General features: G+C 40.6%; 2 protein-coding genes and 1 pseudogene across 4 annotated transcripts; all 3 read right to left on the reverse strand.

Annotated features, from left to right (window-relative positions):
- Positions 1-491: 491 nt before the first annotated feature.
- On the reverse strand, positions 492-3,619 carry LOC130138829 (monooxygenase 2-like). Its single transcript, XM_056314041.1, has 6 exons — positions 3,018-3,619; positions 2,746-2,892; positions 2,037-2,105; positions 1,690-1,855; positions 1,266-1,494; positions 492-1,154 (listed from the first exon to the last, which is right to left on the reverse strand). The coding sequence occupies exons 1-6, from the start codon at positions 3,089-3,091 to the stop codon at positions 619-621; spliced, it is 1,221 nt and encodes a 406-aa protein (XP_056170016.1). The 5' UTR covers positions 3,092-3,619; the 3' UTR covers positions 492-618.
- A 510-nt stretch (positions 3,620-4,129) lies between these two features.
- On the reverse strand, positions 4,130-6,933 carry LOC115672904 (monooxygenase 2-like; annotated as a pseudogene).
- Positions 6,934-10,819: 3,886 nt separating this feature from the next.
- On the reverse strand, positions 10,820-19,665 carry LOC130134442 (uncharacterized). 3 transcript variants are annotated; one of them, XM_056314146.1, is made up of 14 exons: positions 19,451-19,665; positions 18,287-18,906; positions 16,615-16,696; positions 16,457-16,513; positions 15,868-15,923; positions 15,008-15,242; positions 14,638-14,721; positions 13,703-13,774; positions 13,426-13,509; positions 12,275-12,339; positions 11,946-12,186; positions 11,768-11,856; positions 11,314-11,428; positions 10,820-11,200 (listed from the first exon to the last, which is right to left on the reverse strand). In XM_056314146.1, exons 2-14 carry the CDS (start codon positions 18,850-18,852, stop codon positions 11,159-11,161), a joined length of 1,788 nt encoding a protein of 595 aa, XP_056170121.1. In that variant the 5' UTR covers positions 18,853-18,906; positions 19,451-19,665; the 3' UTR covers positions 10,820-11,158. The 3 variants fall into 3 exon arrangements, with proteins under 3 accessions (XP_056170121.1, XP_056170119.1, XP_056170120.1); XM_056314144.1 differs by having other exon boundaries at positions 11,946-12,195; positions 19,451-19,663; XM_056314145.1 differs by having other exon boundaries at positions 11,946-12,195; positions 19,319-19,461.
- Between the last annotated feature and the right edge of the window lie 687 nt (positions 19,666-20,352).

The raw sequence follows: 20,352 nt of genomic DNA on the forward strand, positions 1-20,352 counted from the left end.
GATTTATACAGTCTAGAATCATTGTACCAAGTAATTTACCTTAATATTTATTATTTATGTTATGTTGCAAAACTTTTGTTATCGAGATATATAAGGAAGAGAATTCATACATATATCTCTATTGCAATGTTTTGAGGCGATACATACAAACAAAAAGAACAATGTTTCTCGGCATTTGATAATTACACTGGAAGTCCTAAAACTTGTAATAAACGTGCAATCGAGTACTAAAACTTTCAAAAAGTACAATTGAGTCCTAAAATTTTTAAAAGTGCAACAACAGAAGTACTTGATTTGACCAATTTTACAAAAAATTTAGGACTTTATTGCATTTTTTTTAAAGTTTTAGAACCCAACTACATTTTCGTGATAAATTTTAGGACTTAATTGAACTTTTCGAAAGTTTTAAGGCTCAATTGCACTTTTATAACATGTTTTAGGATTTTCAATGCATTTATCCCTTTATTCTTTTTTTTATGTCATGAGAGAGGCAAAGCAAACCGATCACAACTTAACATAACTATCTCCCCTATTAGTATTCTGTATATGATGCATGATGAGGTCGGCCCGTATAAATGCTCGCACAGAACACATTGATAAGTAAACAAATAGGGTAATTCAAGAAGCGCTCAGCTTCCCGCAATCATAACTCGCCATCTTGAGCCTCTGCCGGGCCAAGAAGCTGGCCAGTACTCTGTCCCTCAAGAAGTTCAATACCCTGCCATTGCTCTGTTCGATGTATCCCATCATGTAAGCTGTGCTTATGAGCTCAAATGCTCTCCATCTTCTCTCTTTGGCATAACTCTGCAAGCCCATCTCAATCCTCTTGTGCTCTTCTTCACTGCTCACGCCTTGCTTGTCGCTCAAGGCTTCGCCCAGGCATCTCGCTAGGACAATGCCATCTTCTAGAGCCGCACAGCCTCCCTGGCCGATGTCTGGCGTCATGGGGTGGAATGCGTCTCCGGCTACGCAGACATTGGTTTTGCTTATGTTTCCAAGCAGAATCTCCCACGGGGGTCGAAATATCAACGGCGACAATATTATGTTATCCAGTTCTGTTTTCTCGATAACAGCTCTCACGTTGTCCGGTGTTTTTCCAAGCTTTGCCAGCACGAATTGCTTCATCTTGGCCGGACTCTCTTCCATCTCTTCATCTGCATCAATGAAAGTGACATTGTTTGCTTGTAGATCATATGAAAAGCAGAGTAAAAGAATCTTATAGCTACCAAAAGCCAACTCATATCGAAGGAAGTACAGAAACTCACTCTTGCTGGAAGAAGAAAAAGTGAAGAACCAATATATAGACTTGTCATTGCAAGCGACGACACCAGATCTAACACCTTCAGCAATGTATTGGAAGAATTTAGGCTCGAAACCATGACCATGCTCATAATACACAGAGCCCCTGATGGCAGATCGGCCAACAAAAGCAGGCTTCTTGAAGCCTAGCCATTTTGCCACTGCTGAGTTCACTCCATCACACCCAATTAACACCTAGCATTTTCATATCGAGCATAAGCTTAAAGATTAGTTTTTTTATGTCAGAAGCTTAAAGATTAGTTAAACCATAGATATCTTGTTCAGACAAGCAAGCAAATTTTGCACAGACAAAGGGGCGTCTCTCGAGCATAAAATATCTCTCTGTCACTCTAAGCAGATTTCCTAATTATGGTAATTATGATGCCATACCTTCGCCTTGAGAATTGACCCATCAGAAAGATGGACCAGCTTAGGGTAGCCCAATTCCTCGATCAACACAACCTTGGAGGAATACCTTATAGTGCCGCTAGGAAGTTCTTTCTCAAGAGTTTCCAACAAGGTTTTCCTCTGCAAGCAACGAATTTCATGGACACGTCTGCAGTAGACGCACCAAGTTAAGAAGACATGCCATACATAAGGAAAACCATTAACAAAGGAAATTAGGAATCCATTTGAATTTTCGCGAGAAATGTGAGGAATGGATCTGTTTTAATTGAATGGCTAAGTCCGAATGCAATTTTAAGTCACGTCGATCTTCATGAATCCAAACGACTAACTGTGTCCTCGTGGCATCAGGTTGTCTATCAGCTGTAGAAAGTCCAGAAGCTCGGGAAGAGGTCACCAACCTGCACCAGAACCTCTCAAATATCAGTTGAAGTCGGGCACAGAGCCATGACAAAAAGAACCGGCTGTTGGATTGATATGATGGCAAGTTTCTTTTTCCATCTAAAGTTGATGTATTTATGTCGCAAATCAGATGTCATGTAACGTTGCTCGTGCACTCCTAGCATGGGTACTCTGCAATGTCAGGATTTGTCTAATCCCTCTCCTAATGCATTCCTTCTCTTAAACCCGGACAAAAGGCAAACTCTTAAGACGAAACATCACCATCCAAAGACACTCACTTTTCCGCGATCATGAGGCTTGGAAATGATTCTCATCAATAAAAGGCTCGAATCCTAAGGGACTTCGACCAAAAAAAAAATCCTTAGGGATAGTCAGTCTAAGCCATTTTATGATATTGTGTGAATGGTTTCTCCCTGATCACCCCCAAATTAGAATGACATGTCCACCCTATACCATCGGCACGGGCTCAGCCGTGTCAAAAACAATATGTGGTCAAGTAACCAGGTAGGTCAAGCCAATCATACAAAGCTATGTCTCCACATTTGAATTGTAATTGGAATAATGAATCACAGTAATTGTAAGAATAACAAATATATTCATCTTAGCCACAGCAAATGGAGGAGGATTTTCATCAGTTACCCAAAAAGTTGGTTGTGCTGTTGGCGGAGCGGTTCGCCGATGCCGACCGCATCCAAGGCCCGCCAAGCATTTGTCCATGTCGTAAAGGCAAACCCTGTGGTTCTCAACCCGTCAGACGACTCCAAAACCAAGCTTTTAATGCCAAGCCTGCAACATACATAGTTATCAGCACTACCAACATGAAAGAGGGTGAGAATGGGACAGAGCAGAACAAGAAACTTTTAGAGAACAACTCTTTCAAGTTCCAACTACTCCACTTCCAGAACAATCACCTGTGAAGTCCTAAAGCTGTAGTGAGGCCTGCTATGCCGGCACCAACAATCACTATGTCTTCAACTGCTTCCATGAATCAACAGCTCTCTCTCTCTCTCTCTCTCTCTCTCTCTCTCTCTCTCTCTCTCTCTCTCTCTCTCTCTCTCTCTCTCGCGTGAGGTCTCTTATTAAGAAAGACGAAAGAGGCAAAGACAATGAAGACAAACTGCACAAAGATGAAGAATGCATGCAACGACAAATAGGACACTAATGACGGAAGTCACCATGGTGTATTGGTCTGTCAAATAGTAACTAGCGAATGTTAAAATAAGAATATTGCGTCTGTAGTTCTTGTTCTCACTCTATCCACTCCGGCTATAGGCTTATTCTTTCTAGTCTAATGTATTACTTGATGCCAAAATCAAATGTGCTTTTCTTTCCATCGTAACCATGACTAGTGCTTGTGCTCCACTGAATTCAATACAATCGTCTGTCTAAACTAGTAAGATAATTAGTTTTTATTCTGTCCATCGCGTCGCATTATTGCGGATTGCATTAGCACGTTATCGTTTGAAGTATTAGTTCGATATTAGGGTTCATGCCAGTACGATCTTGCGCCCATATTTTATTTTAGCGTGGTCGTAAAGGGTTTCAAAGATGTATAAGGTTGAAAACATTTCAAAAGTCGAAACTTGTGCTTTCATATACACTGGAAACTAAATTGATATCTATGATTTCTGTAGTCTGGTATCATTGAACCAAGAAAATCACCTTAAATTAATTTACTTATTATGCTATTCATATTATATAACTGTTAGAATATAAAAAATATTTATTTAAAATTTAATTAAACATGAAAGAATTATACATTTAATATTCTAAAAATTAGAGCCTGGAATCCAATATTCAGCTATGTTTATACATAGCTGAATAATACATATATAGAAGAGATAGATTGTAGTATAGAAAGATTACAGACATGTTGTAACATTGCATAGATTGTGAATTTCTATAGCAATCCATTAGATGTTGCAAAAAAAAAATTAACAATATATAAGGAAGAGAATTCATACATACATACATACATACATACATACATATATATATTGCAAAATATAGTAGGCGATACATAAAAACAAAATAAAAAATATGTTTATTTGTCTTCCATATTAAAAAGATTTCACACGTATTATTTTTTTTATGTCAACATATAAAAACTAAGTTGAGACATCACTGTGTAACATGAAAAGGCCACAACAAAGCATAGGAGTAAGCTCTGAACTCAAGAGGTGGTCAGCTTCCCGCAATCGAAGCTCGCTATTCTCAGCTGCTGGCTGGCGAAGAACCCGCCCAGTACTTTACTCCTTAGGAAGCTCAATATCTTGCCATTGCTTGTTTGGATGTATCCCACCATGTAGGCTGTACTTATGAGCTCAAATGCTCTCCATCTTCTCTCTTTGGCATAATTCTGCAGACCCATCTCAATCCTCTCGTCCTCTTCACTTCTAATGCCTTGCTTGTCCCTCAAGGCTTCACCGAGGCATCTTGCTAAGATGACCCCATCTTCTAGAGCCGAACAGCCTCCTTGGCCAATATCTGGTGTCATGGGGTGGAATGCATCCCCAGCTACACAAACGTTGCTTTTGCTAATGCGCCCCCATAAAATGTCCCATGGGTGTCTGAATCTGAGTGGAGCTAATGCCAAGTTTTCCAATTCTGTGTCGCGTATAACGGCTTTAAAGTTGTCAGCAACTTTTCCGAGCTTGCTCAGCACGAATTGCTTCAGCTTAGCCGGATTCTCTTCCATCTCTTCATCACAGAAAATGACATTATGCGCTTGTAGAAAGTATGTGGGATTGACAAGAAGAATTTAATATATGCCGATGCCGGCTCATATGAAGGAAAGGGGTTTTTCTTCAGCAGGAAAAAAATGCATATAAAAACTCACCCTGACTGGACATGGAAGTAGAAAAGGTGGCGAACCAATACATAATCTTATCATCGCAGGCGACAAAGCCAGATCTAAATCCTTCGCCAATTAACTGGAAAAGTTTGGGCTCGAAACCATGACCATTCTTGTAATATGCAAAGCCCCTGACGCCACATCGGCCAACGAAAGCAGGCGCCTTGAAGCCTAGCCATTTTGCCACTACCGAGTTCACTCCATCACACCCGATCAACACCTAGCATTTAGAGATAAAGTATTAGCAGAAAGGTCCGTTAAACCATAAGACATCGTTTTACTTGCAAAAGCGAGCACATTTTCCGCAGACAAAGGGGCTGTTCTCAAGCATAGATATCTCACTGTCATTCTAAGTAAATCTTCCTAATTAACGGTAAATCATGATGCAATACCTTTGCCTTGAGAATCGAACCATCAGAAAGATGGATAAGATTAAGGTTGCCTGATTGCTCAATCGAAACAACCTAATTGGAAGAAAACTTTATGGTGCCACTTGGAAGTTCTTTCACTAGAGTTTCCATCAAGATCTTCCTCTGCACACAACGAACTTCATGGTCTCTCCTGCAATATTGTACCCATTTACATAAGGGAAAGCATTGTGTTCATTTTTCCACATGAAATACAAGGGGTGTATCTAATTAATTGACCAGCTAATTTCGAGCTTAAATGAATTAACTGTGTTCCCATGGCACTGTATGGACTCTCTCCTGTAGAAAGTCCCGAAATTGTGGAAGTGGTCATCACCCTGCAACCAGAACATCTGATATGTCAATTGAACTTGCATGAACAGAGGCATGAACTAGATGTTGATAGAATAAGACAGAAAAGCTTTTCATTTGAAGTTCAGGCGTTTGTCCCATTTTGGTGTCATCATGCATCTTGTGCTCGTGCAATTACGTAGCATGGTGCTATGGAGAAATTACTAATTACATGCCTGAGTTTTATCTATGGTGACCACATTACACCTTCACATCAAATACCCTCGTGTCCTTATTTACCGAAAATGTCATTGTCCATAAGTGCCCATCCTCCGATCCTCAATTCTTACACACCCTAAATCCTCAAAACTACCTAAAAACTAAACCCCGCCCAAGCCCTACGAAAGATGCAGAAATGAGTTTGTAATGAGGGTGGGTTTTGCTTAGAGATATCTAAATATTATCTGCAACAATAGAGATATGTAAGTGGTCATTGGGTCAACAGTGAGGTTGATTTTCGGTGTCGCGGATGCTCACGAAATATTGGAATATGTGGCTTGTGTTTAAATACCACTAGCGACTCACCACGTCTCTTTGAACCGTCAAATCAGTTTTTGAATCGCTCTCCATGCTTGGTTAATTGTCGGAAAAATATCAGATTGTCAACTATCTCGGTAGACTAAACTAATCGCTCTATAATCGTGCTTTCTATTTTAGAGTTCAAAGTAATGTCTCACTGTTCATGCAAATTGCAGTTGGTTCTCTATTATATTAAAGTGAGCGTAGGAAATATAATCATATCAGCTACAGCAAGAGAAGGAAGTTGCTTAGTTACCCAAGGAGCCTGCTGTGCTGCCTACGAAGCGATTTTGCGATCCCGACCGCGTCCAAGGCCTTCCAAGCATTTGTCCATGTTGCTAACGCGAAACCCATGATCCTCAAAGAATCATGGGATTCCAAGACCAAGCTCCTAATGCCTTGCCTGCAGCGCACATGGCATCATTCAGCAACACAATTCAAGCGGGAAAACATGTGAAGAAACATCCAGAGGGAAGCAAAAGGTGACTAAACAACTTTCTAGCAATCTCTTTTAAGTCTTGACTCCTTCATTGAAAATGCGATACCTATGAAGTCCTAGAGCAGTGGTAAGTCCTGCTATGCCGGCTCCAACGATCACTACGTCCGCAGCCATTTCCATGACACAGCACCTTGATTCGACTCTCTCTCTCTCTCTCTCTCTCTCTCTCTCTCTCTCTCTCTCTCTCTCTCTCTCTCTCTCTCTCTCTCTCTCTCAAAGGGGGTGGTGATGTATCAGAGTTCAGACAGGATGATATATAAAGAAAGACGAGAGGCAAAATGATGAAGACGAATGAATGAAAGATGATGTCACGGCGAACGAATGAAGGATGATGTCACGACCAATGGTACCATAATTATGGAAAGCCATCGCTTATAATAATAGGTTGGTAAAATAATATGTTGTTCTCATGGAGATAAAATAATATGTTGTTCTCATAGAGCGATCTTGTCACGACATATGTCACGTACAACAACTGGCATTGACTAAACTGTCACATCAGTGATTTGCAACCAAAATTAGTTGGAATGACTAAATTGGCCAATCATGAAAAAATAAAAGAATAAATTAATTAAAAAAATTGACAAATTTGAAAGATTTAGGATTGAATTGACCGTCGTAAGATAAATTTATAACTTTTTAGATATCTTTCATATGCATTATTCAGTATGATCAGTGATGCAGACATGCTTCCTTCTAGCGATGAGAAAGTCAAATCTACCTGTCTATAAATATATGTATTTTTTTTTTGATAACTCAGGAACCCCCCGCACGGCCGACAGCCGGAGGGATAAACCTGGGGTGACACTAGCGCAGGACCCACCACCACGGCGCCACACTTAAGAATCCGTAACGACTACGCTGGGGTTCGAACTATGATCCCTTCGTGGGGGGACTAGAGCGCAAGCCAACGCAGCCGCTGCGGGCGGTGGTTAAATATATGTATTTCGGTGCTCTTTTTTGGGAAAAAGTATCCAAAAAATCATAGACATATTGCATTAGTACCAATTCAATTATAAACATTTTAGTTTGACCAATTTAGTCCTAAATATTTTTACCCAATTGAGTCCTTCAAGCCAATTTTGGTCGGAAATCGCCGACGTGGATGTCAACCGTTCTACAAGGCACGATAGGGGCTGACGTGAACATTTTTAATAATATTTAATATTTTTTAAATTTTATATACTTTTTTCTTTATATTTCTCTTAGGCAGAGGGTCGGCAAGGCCACTGGCTGACCCTTACCGGCCATAGGCAAGGGCCAAGACGCCCTCGCATGGCCCAGATCTAGCAGGGTCGTTAAAAATAGTAAAATTGATTTTTGGTTGAAGATAAAACAAAACAAAAAAACAAGTAGGACTTCTTTTAGCCACATGGAATATATAAGGATGCTCACATTTTTGACTTTGACATTGAAGAACAATTCTACTTGGAATTGGCATAGGCTGTTGACTGCAAGAATTGAATTGTGGTGGAACTCCCACTCTTAACCGACCTTCTACTTAATCACGGAGGAGAGCACAGCTGGCATGAAGACAAGTAGGGTCAAGTTGTAAAGTTGGACCAAAACTTGCATGAAGGCAAGCAGAGTCCAACATCGAAACCATGGGTTCTTTTCTTTGACAAATTAAAGTCAGCTGAGAAGAAAAGTTCTTCTTGTATTACAACTTTCCTAAAAGGCGGTGAAGTCATAGGCGGTGGAAATGCTTCTAAATATGTGTGAATACTAGAGGTGTCAAAATGGGTCTTAAACCCATATATGACTCATTTAAAAATAAATGGGTCATAAATGGGTCATTTTAATTTTAAAGAGTCAACCTTAAATGGGTTTTAAATTTTAAAGCTTAAAGATAAATGGGTCTAAATGGGTTGAGTTTAGAACCCATATCCAACCCACCTACTAGATCCATCCACACACTCTCTCCCTCTTTACAAAAATGTTTTAAAAAAATCGAAATTTAATTTTTTTTTCTCTTTTTCTTTTATTTTTTCTTTTTTCTTTTCTCTTCTTTCTTTTTCTTTTTTTTTTATTCCGGCCGGTGGTCGGCCACGGCGACCGGCCACCGGGGCGGGACGACCTCGCCGGAGGCCGGCGAAGCTCGAGCTCGCCGGCCTCGGGCGAGGCTCGAGCCTCGCCGATCTGGCGAGCCTCGAGCTCGCCCGATTCCGGCGACCTCGAGGCTCCGGCCTCGCCGGATCCGGCGATGTCGAGCTCGCCCGAGGCCGGCGAGGTCGAGCTAGCCTGAGGCCGGCGAGCTCGAGGTCTCGCCAGATCGGCGAGGCTGGAGCCTCGAGGTCGCCGGAATCGGGCGAGCTCGAGGCTCGCCAGATCGGCGAGGTCATCCCGCCCCTCCGGCGAGGTGGAGCCTCGCCGAGGCCGGCGAGACTCGAGGCTCGCCGGCCTCGGGCGAACTCGACCTCGCCCGAGGCCGGGTGAGCTCGAGCTCCGCCGGCCTCGGCGAGGCTCCACCTCGCCAGATCCGGCGAGCTCGAGTCTCGCTAGATCGGCGAGGCTGGAGCCTCGCCTGAGGCCGGCGAGGCCTCGGCCTCGCCAGATCGGCGAGAACGAGCTTCGCCGGCCTCCGGCGAGCTCGTCCTCGCCTGTGGTTGGTCGCCGGCCACGGCGGCCGGCGATCGGCCAAAAATAAAGGAAAATTAAAAAATAATTAAAAATTCGATTTAAAAAATAAAAAAAAATATTAATTTTTTTTATTTTCTTGGATAATGACTTTATGGAAAATATTTTTTAGAAATGTCGCATTTTTCGTAAAACAAACAGAACCTCAATTTTAAAAAAAATTATAAAATTTTTTCACTAGCTTTGTATTGCATAAAATGTTTTAGCAGTATAATTTTAAAAAAAAATCATAAGAAACAAATATTCCTAGATTAGGTTAAATATAAAAGTGTTTTAGCAATATGGGTCGGGTCGGGTATGGGTCGAGATATTTACACTGAATAAATGGGTCATAAACGGGTTAATGGGTCAATTTGGGTCGGACCATTTATGACCCGACCCGACCCACCCGTTTAACAGGTCTAGTGGATACACTGGTAATTTTGTGAGTGGAAAGCCTTAGAAATAGAGAGGGAGAGAGTTGAGCTTAGAGAGAAAAAGCTTGTATGAAAGGTGTGTTCTCCGTGTAAGCCTACGCAAAAGGCATTTTGAATCTATTTCTCTTTCCTTTGTGTATTTGCATTTTGGTTCCGGCAAGGGCGTCGCGGATCCCACCAGATCTAGGCGACAGCCTGCACGCCCTTGTTTTGGCAAGCGAGGGCATGGCATCGCTCATCATGGCCCTCTCTGTGGCTGGCAAGGGCATCGGGCAAGGGCCGCCAAACCCTTGCCGGCCACAACAAGGGCTTGCGAGCCATTGCCCAATGCCGACGAGCGTCGGCCTTTTTCTTAAAGTACTCTAGTCTAAGGAGAAATAAGGAGACTCAGAATTCTAAACCAACTTCATTCGACAAAAGTGTGCTTGAAATCTTATTGAAGGAAAAATTACCAAAAAAGTACGAAAATTTATTGCATTTTCGTTAATTCATTCATAAACATTTTAATTGAATTTTAAACTTTTTCACGTTTTATCAATTAAATACAATTTTGGCCAAACATTGCTGACATGAACATCGACCGTCCTATGTGACCTGACTGGCAATGAAGTGAACATTTTTTAATAATATTTTATAATTTCTTTTTCTTTCCTTTTCCTTACCTTTATTTTTTGGAGTTTTCGGATTTAGGGCCTGTGATGACATCACGGCCCTCACCAGCTAGGGGTGACGGCCACGGGCCGCAACGGTGTGAAACAACGCGTACATTTGCCGTATCAGTATGACCTTCGGTCTTCTCCATGCGCTTATTTTCCAAATGAACACGTCTCCCTATATCAGTGAGGCCTCGCTCGCTCATGGTAGAAATGAACAAACCATAACACTTGGTGCCATTCCTCAAAATCCATAGAACTGCAAGTACTTTTTGTCAATTCTTCAATGCCCCTGTTCTGGGATATTCTGATTCTAAGGGACAAACCACACATTTACCTTTGAAATCTTCACAGGTTCATGGGAGACAGAAGAAACATTGCGACAGAAAACCGACTCTATCTAACGTTAGGAGTATATACCTGAAAATTTCACTCCATATGGTACAACAAATCCCCAGAAAGACCGCCCATCGGGAGTCCAGGAACTCAGACATTTGTTCAAGAAACGGAGAGGCTTCCATCAAATTAGAAAAAGACAAGAGACAAGGAAAAGCAAAAGGAAAAGGAGAAGCAAGACATTAGACAGGTCCTCTTTCTCTTTCCTATATAGGTTGTGTAAACTAAGAAACTCAACTCCCCCGACAAAAACCTCGACCAGTGATGTCCATGTTATGCGATGAATGCAACAACGCAATTGAGCAGCCAACTCCAGAATCCTATCTGCTGTCAGGGAACTTAGCTTCATAGGTTTGGGGCACCTGCATTCGGCGAAGTAAAAACTCATGCCTCCTTTTTTTAATTTCCCTAAGGTGAAAAGGTGGGGTGCTATTATAAACCTGCATATAAAAGAGAACACTTCGAAATATGATACCATGAACGTCGCAGTTATCATCTTCCCAGCAAACCATCTTCCATGAAGAGCTCGTTGTGCATCACTTGCAGACTGCGTATTCTCGAACCTCAGAAATACAAAACCGGCGCTATTCCTGTTTTTAGGTAGAAAAGAGACACAAGCCACAAAACTTGAACAACAGAACCAGGGTGACCAATTTCAATATTTTGACAGGTAAGGAGTATCATATACTTCACATCGTGTGAATTAACAATTGCCAGGATGATCAAGTTAAACCAATAACAATAAGGATTGTATCAATTCAGGCTTATGCATATTAAAACTCGTCCTAATTTTTCAGAGAGGTTTCTCCGCACACATCCGAGCCAGAAGGTATAACCTTCTAAGTCATGCTGAGAATCATGCACGTGCATCAGGCGTAGAAGATTAACTCCCCCAAAGATTCTGATCAGTAAAATTGCCAAAAACTTACTTGTCTACAAAAATGTGCTTCAAATTTCCGAACTTCGAGCATTCTTCTTGAACATCCTCCTTAATGTCCAACTCAAAATCTGGTTCAGTCTGCCAAGAAATATCACGCTTCAAACAAGAACAAGGAGAAGAAGAGCAATACATTACAACACCAACGCAAGCCTAAAAATCTAATTTACCTCTAAAGTTGGATCAAACATGTTCTTCAATAACAAACATTCACTTGGGACACCAACTGTATCAATTGTAGGACCAGTAGTAGCTGTGACCTGAAGACCTGATCCTGGAAGTCCAGCAAGGGCTGGAATATTCGGCTGCATAAGAGAAGCAGCCAGTGGAGAAACCACAGGGGCCGCACCAAGAATTGGTCCTGTGGGAAGAGCAGCACCTGTGCTGTTGATGGCAGGAGTGCCCACAGAACTGGCAATGCTGTGATAGCAGATGATACTGTCAAATGACAAACAAACACAGTAACTCCATAAAATTAAAGCTGAAGTGTCATATCAACCTTGATGCAGTTCCGCTGCGGTCCAACTTCAGCATAAGACTTGCTCGAGAGGATGCATTCAAGGACTATTATAAGCAAAGAAAAAATTACGAAAAAATCATGCAAAACAAAGCTGTTAAAAAAATTCATCGCAAATAAACTATTGTGAGTTACAGAAAAGTGTGGCAGGTAAAAGAAGAATCAGTAGCACGGGATTGTGAAATAAAGAAAAATCATTGCTATTTTCCTTGAAGCAATAATCCATCAACAAAACATAGCTCTGATACAGTACTGATTCTACGACTACCTTCCAACCAAAAATGAAGTATGTAGTGTACAAGTCAAAATTGCTTTTCATCTGATACAAGAATAACCAATGAAATTGTATCATAACTCGCATTGCAAAAGGACTCTTCTAGGCCTCTAGGATTCATGGCTTTTATATTCCAGCAGCTCTTCCTCCTCATCATTTGCATGCCATGAAAGTTGCCACTTCTTTTTGGCCATTCACAAAACTCACCACTTAAAGAATGCCAAAACAGGCAATGTTATGATTTGTTCAGCTTAAGCTTGATGAGCCCAATCCAGAGCCAAAATGAATCAACATTCAAGGCAAGATGTGCTTGCAATTTCAAGAATGCACCGCCCCAAAAACCCACCCACCACCCCCCTCCTTTTCAAAAAAGAAAAAAGAGAAGACAGAAAAAAGAAAGAAAAACACAATTAGACCCATGTGCCAAATTGCTGAGCATTCAGCTTAAAACCTTTTAAGCTGAAACATGAATGCGGTCCAACCATCTGTTTCTCCAAATGAAAAGAGAGAGTTGATGCTGACAATGAAACGTACAGAATAACCTACATTTGCTTAAGAATAAAGACTTAAGTTACATAAAAAAGACAAGAATGATGAACAGAAAACAGGAGGTACTCCCCACCATTGTAAGCATGAAATACTATGGTGACAAAAGGAAGAATGAAAGCCAATCCAAAGGCATGACATTCAAAAAGATGTTACTAGAGGAAGTCCACATGGCATAGGCAACACAAATATCTAATTATCATAAACTGCTGTACAGGGGAACCAAAGGTAAAGGTAATTCGACGGACATCTATGCAAGCCCCAAGTAATTGACAAACTACTTATACATGAGAGATGCAAAGATTTTACTCACCAAGCCACCACCTTCATCATCATCAAAATCTCCAGCATTAGTCCCAACATCCTGTGTTCCTGCTTGATCAGTAACAGCTGACACCTAAATGGAGGAAGAAACTCCACTTACCATTCAAGACTTTACTGAAGCATTATTATTTCAAGATGTATTTGCAAGCATTTTACTACAGATATAAGCTACAGGTATTTGCTCGCACCAAAAACCTACACACGCCATCCCTGATTACCCGTTTGTTAACCTGCAAAGCAATTTCCACAAGTACAAGTGAACTAACCTTGATAGTCCGTCCTGCAATTTCCAATCCGTTCAGACTTAGTGCATTCCGGGCATCCTCGAGACGCACAAACTGCAACGAAAGAATACACCTATTAAAATCATCCTATGCAATAATCCATCGCAATTTTCGTGCAGAGACAAATGCGATTCTAATATCATCATTCAGAGTCAAGTCAAGACATGTCCTATTCAGTCAAAAGTATTGGACTCCTAACCTCGCAAGCAGACATTAATATCTCAAGAAACTAACAAAATAGGACATTTTTGCACGAGAAGAAGTCGATCTCTAAGAACAGATTTTGACAGGTGATTAATAAAGGGTAGATTACAGTAAGGAAGTTGTCATTCTAACCATTACTAAAGTTTCAAAGTCCACAGGTGTTGCTTCTTGTTTAACATACCAATATACCACTACATCGCTTCCAAGTCTTTCTCAAATAACATGCTTAGAATGTAACGAAAAGAAGTCTGCTGTAATTATGAAAAGAAGTCAACTCGTCATCTATGAAACCTCTTTGCCTGCCTTAAAACCTCCTTTCCATTTCTGCAGTAATGAAGCCTATCGTTGTTCTGTAAGTTCTGCTATCAGAGCCTCTTGAAATTCTTTTATTTAACATTCAACTGCAATGTTAATCAATATAAGTCGTTTTTCCTATCACAAAATATATTTAGACTTAAAAGAGCACTTATTGCTTTCCCATTAAATTTTCAAAAGGATAAAAAAGAAAATATATATGTAAAATTCTAAAAAGTTCATAAGAAGTTCTAAATGACTCTAAATGTCTATATTTTGTACATTTTTTAAAAATTCAGGAATCCAACTTTAAAAAAAAAAATTCAACACACCACAAGAAAAAGGAAAAGCAAAAACTACAAAAAGAAAGAAAGTCACACAAAATAGAAGCCAAGCATCATATATTTGAGCATACTCACCTGCACAAAGCCAAAGCCCTTACAATGACCAGATTCATCAAGCGGTAGCTGCACAAGCTCCACCTCACCAAATGGTTCAAAAATCTAAGCATCACGAAAGAGCAAGGATTGAAGCTTATTAGATAGAATGAATATAGACAATTCTTACATAAAGCTAAACATCACCTTTATACAACATATAATAAAGAAAACTAGAAGATCTGCCCAATGAAAAAAGTCATAAATCACTGACTGCAAATATAAACCAAAAGTTTATTTCAGAAAGCACGTGTGCTTCTTCAGTTGAATAACCAAATCTTCGGTAAAAGAGGTCAAACGAATCCCTCATAAGACACATAATGTGAATGGCATATTTACTAATTGACTTCACCTTTTTCAGCTGCTCGGTTGTCAAGTTTGTGTGCAGGTTACCAACGTAAAGCCTTCTAGCACCTCCTGAATAAGGACCGATTGATCCACCTGGTCCTCCAGCCGCAGCTGCAGTTGACTGAACCAAGTTTTTCTCAGCTTCTGATGGTTTTACCATCACTGGTATGCCAAGAAGTGGCTGGCCAGAGAGTGCTATAGCCATTGGAACAGACATTGCATCATAGAACTCAACATATCTGCAGAACAAAGTTATTTCGCATAACTCAGCAAAAAGAAAAACGTTATCTCAGTAAAAAGGAAATCAATTAACAAGTCCCCCATCCATACATTCCATGCAATTTCCAACTAGACCTGACATCTTGTGATCCATAAGGTAACAACAAATCCAACTTTCAAATCAGCAATCAACATGTCGAAGTGTATGAGTAATTAATGTAATACCCAGTGTAATAAGCTTAGACTGAACCCTGAATGATTTGCAAAAAGTCGTATTCACATCTATTCATGATTATTACTTCATGCATAGCAATTACTTAACAGATAACACAAAACTCAATGACCAAAAAAATGCACTTATATATAATTGCCTTATTAACTCTCATCAGTTAAGCTATCTATGAGATGTCAAGACAGTCCACTCCTGCCAGAGAAACACCAAGACTCAATCAACAAAATACTCATTATACATGGACTTTATAAAACCAAGTGAATTTCTACCTTAAATTGGTAAACAAGCTAAGATCGGCATGCACTGTTCTTTCGAGATAACAGTTGTCGCGACAATTCAACGTAGAATACACAAACAAGCATACTGATCCCATAGATTGACACAGCTTTGTCACAATGCCATATAAATCTTACCCAACCCCTTTGGAGCGCCTTGAGATCCTATCCATGATCAAACGTACATCTCGGACCTGAAAATGTGTCACCCACTTGACAGTCATAAAGAGATGCATAATGGTTGATGTTTTATCCGAATACATACATAGATACATATTTGTGGAGCTGCTGGTGCTGATTTTTCTGTTCCTCTAATCTCAGAGTTGGACGGGGAGAGGGAGGGGGATAGGGGTTGGAGGATTTATATAAACATAAAATGACCAAGTGAAGTCAATTGCTCATCTACCAAGCCAAATAACCTGAGCTAAAGATTAAATCATATGGGATGTGAATCAAACAATGCACAAACAAACGCCAGTGAGAGCTGTGTCTATGGTGTGCAGCATGCCTATAGCAGTCCACTCACAGACATGTCAAAGCAGCAGGAAATGAAGAGTGTAAGGAAATACCGAAATCCATAAGAAGCATCTATTTTTCACCATACATGACACACACAGATTGGGATGAAATTCTTCTTTATCAGGAGAGCTCCCAAGATGTTAAGTGAAAGTATATACTTAGAACATAACCATAACCTCCTCCCACATTCAACAAGGAAGCAAGTTACCTTGCCAGCCCTTGAGAAGAACTCATAAACGTCTCTTTCATCTGCTTTCAAGTTAATCTGTAAAATATTGGTACAACTAAGTAAATTTGCAAGTAAAGAAGATTTATATTTGCAGCAACCATAAATACAAATCCATGTGAACAACCCATTTACATTACCTGATAGGCAAATACAGTCCTCTGGTCCCGTTCAGGATCCACCTCTGGCTCTTTGGCATCTTCCTTCTTTTCTTTATGCGGCCTGCGAAATGAAGAAAATTCAAACCATCAATCATGGTTTTCATAGATAAAAGAGCAGACCTTCATAGGACCAGTCAATTATGTACTTCAGAAGTATATTGCTCTGTCAAGCAGAGCCATTTTTGACATGGTGGAAGTGTTAAAAATCGCTAAACCAAAGAACAAAAGTTATCCCAAAATGGCAGCCAAAATTTCTCCGCTTATGATATAAGGCCGAACCCATGTGCCCTAGTCCTGCAGGGAACTACACAAAGTTATTATGAGAGGACAACCCACACAGATTGGTATCTAAAAGACTTTGTCATCTTAAATGTGATCATTAACATGGAGACCAAGTAATTTATGTACATAATCTGACCTCAAGCAATAGATTAGCATCAAATATTGTACCTTCTATAAACAACTTAATCTTAAATGATAACGGCGTCATCAAGTTGCATAGATGGCGTGCCAAAGAACCTAATAGCATAATTTGGAACTTGTTAATCTTAGATTCCAGCAGAACACATTACATTATAATAAAGCATATATAAGACCAAAAAAATAACCAAGAGATAGTGGAAGAGAGGCAGCTAATTTCTCATGAGGTACAAGATCCAATACCGATTATCAGATAAACCAAAAAGGCGCAAGAAAAAGCAGGAAAAAAAAAAAGATATAAGAACCTGATCTAGACATGCAGGTAGACTCCAAATTAAGCAAACTATAATCTAGTTGAACAAGGAACTAAAGACTTGTCATAATTCCTTCCAAAGTTCAGCATGTCCTACAACAACACAGACAAAAGCTGCCACAGATGATGAACATGCTAACAAATTAATACATATTGCCCCAATTCAGTATCAGCATGATCCACTTAGGCAGCGATACTTGCAAACTTAAACATTGAAAGATATGGATCCAAAAATTGTCTCATCGTTATCAAAATTGAGCAATGGCATAATGCTCTTAACTGCATAGAGCAAAACCCTCTTTCAAGCAAAACCAGGTTCCAAATGGCTTAAAGACAACATTAAGGCCCATCTGTCCACCTCTTTTAAACAAAATGCTGCATTTTCGTCAAAACATAAAAATGCTATTTTAACGTTAAATTTTATGAGAATATTGTATAAAATTCCATATATATGTGCATATTTCTGCATCAAATAAAAATCAAAGTTCAGGGCTGCAAGATTTTCGAAAAAGTAAAAAGTAAAATTTAAAGACACTCTAAACAGAACTATAGATCACGAGGTTTAGAACCAGGTTGCTCCCACACCCATTACATTAGACCTACTGACATACACATCAGCCTAGGTAACTATAACTAGAGTACTGATAGATAATTGGCCGATAGCTTCTTTTCCTCCATATAGTTGTACTTTACTATTTTTATAGAAGAAAGGTATAGAGCAATTTGAGCGCTCTGGCTATCTGAGAGAAAGGACCAAACAAATAAAAAGGGAGCTGTGAGAAGAGAACAACACATTAAATCCAATTACTAATTAGCACTAGAAAACCTTGATAGAGAGTGTCAAAATTTCTTCACACCATCAGACGATAATTAACTAACACAAATGAAACCACTAAAAAGAAAACAAACTTGAAATACCTGCTCTCTCTCTCTCGTTCCCCCATTTGCCTCTCTTTATCTCTTTCTCTATGCTCCAAATCTCGATTCCTTTCTCTGCCCATTTCCTCTCGACCACCTCGATGCCTTCCAGAAGGGCTCCTGCTTCTCCGTGACTTCTCTTGTTCCCTTTCCCTAACCCAACCGATGTCGGGATCCCTCCTGTCTCGATCGCGACGCTTGTCTCTATTTCTATCTCTCTCTCCCCCATTCCTGTCCTCCCTCTCACCATCCTTTTCCCTGCCTCTCTCCCTCTCTTTTCGTTCCCGGCTACTCTTATGCCCTTCCCTCTCTCCATCCCTTGACCGCGACCGGTGCCGTGAAGAACCACGCCTATCATTATCTCGGGGTTTGTCCCCAGACTTCGAGCGTTTGGAGAGATGATCAGCATCGTCCTCATTCTCTTCATCCTTATGCTTTGAAGACCGACTTCTACGCCTGTCTCCTGAATTCAGGGTTCCTTCACCGCCATTCGCAACTTCCTTCACCTTGTGTGGTTCTGGATTCTCAACTGTTTTCTCCAGGTATTCATATTCATCGAAATCCATGGTCTAAATTAGTCAGTTAAAGGAAGCCCTCAGTCAGCTCAGCTCAGCCCGAGTCTGTAAAATATGTGGGAAAAAAGTTACATGCCATTAATTTCTTTGAAAAAAGAAAAGGTTGAAGAAGTAAGGCAGGAGATTCGGAAACCAATGAATAGTCCATTGGGTTGCCGCCAAGCTTAAGCCGAAACACAATAGAGCAATCGGCCAAAAGGAACACCTACGACCCACCCCTATTCAATCGCGAAACTAACTGCACAATCTACAACTAAGTGTCCGAGCACAAGTCGCTGCAGAAAGCCAAATCCTTGGAACCTCTTACTAACATCAAACTTCGCAGGAAAAAGGTTTTGCCGAGAAATTTTGTTCCAGACAAACAAAAAAAAACACGAGCCACAAAGCCCGACACAACCTAAACCGAATGTGCAAAACCCATAGCGCAAAAAACCGCAAAAAAACACAAACGACCCACCAATGCTAAACTGCAGCAATTGCGGAACCCGAACCTCTGCCCCGGAATCAGCAGCAACCAAACAAAACTTCACGAGAAATGAAAAGAAGGAAGGAAACCCTCCACCCGGAAGGGACGAAGCGAAGCCCGAACCTTGTTACTGAGAGGATATCCGAGGGGATTGGAGCAGAAAGTGATGTGGCGGTGGTGACGACGACGACGACTATGGAGTCCCGCGAGAGAGAGAGAAGAGGAAGAAGTTCGAGCAGGAATTTCGAAGACCAGGGCTCCAATCCCTCTCTGAATCGCTCGCTAGGGCAAAGGCCATTTGGTTTGGACTCCCCACGCTCGAACTGTGTCCCGCGCACGCGGGGCTTTTTGTTTTGGCTACGCAGGGAGAAGCCCATCGCCATCCAAACGGGCCCCGGGGGGATCGCTGCAGATTTGCATCTTGACCTGTCAATTGGATGGATCGGATCGAATTAAAAATGATTCGACCAATTTAACCTGTTTTGACTTAATTTTCGATACAATGCAAATCTATTGATTCGTATCCAATCCCGACCCATATTGTTAAAACGCTTCTATATTTAACCCAATCTAGAAAAATCCATAACCAAACTAAGGTGAGAATGCGGAATAAGTAAGTGCAAGATCGAATAAGAGTGAAAGAGAATGAAGAGAGCGTCATAGAGGTGAGTCGAGTTTAAGTGAGTTGTAAACCATTTATGACTCATTTAACACTCATATTATGTTTAAATTCATTTACTGAATATAATTAACTCACATGATAACTCAGCCCGTCATATATAGATTAAGAAATAAATTTATGACTCATTTTAACAGATCGATTTACACCAAATCGCCGAACCCGAAAACCCGAAGCCCGAACTAAAACTAGATCGGTTTTATAAGGGCATGAACGTAATTTGCCAACGATTTGCTGCCTAACGTATACTAATGACGCTACGATTTGGACTAATTCAGATGATTTCAGTTTTTTTCGCCTCAGGCCAAAAAACCAACTTCAGAGGATTATCCCAGTTCGTTTCTCA

This window comes from Syzygium oleosum, unplaced genomic scaffold, assembly GCF_021117445.2.
Source record: "Syzygium oleosum isolate NSW1041296 unplaced genomic scaffold, Sole_v2.1 Sole_v2.08, whole genome shotgun sequence".
Taxonomy (NCBI): Eukaryota; Viridiplantae; Streptophyta; class Magnoliopsida; order Myrtales; family Myrtaceae; genus Syzygium; species Syzygium oleosum.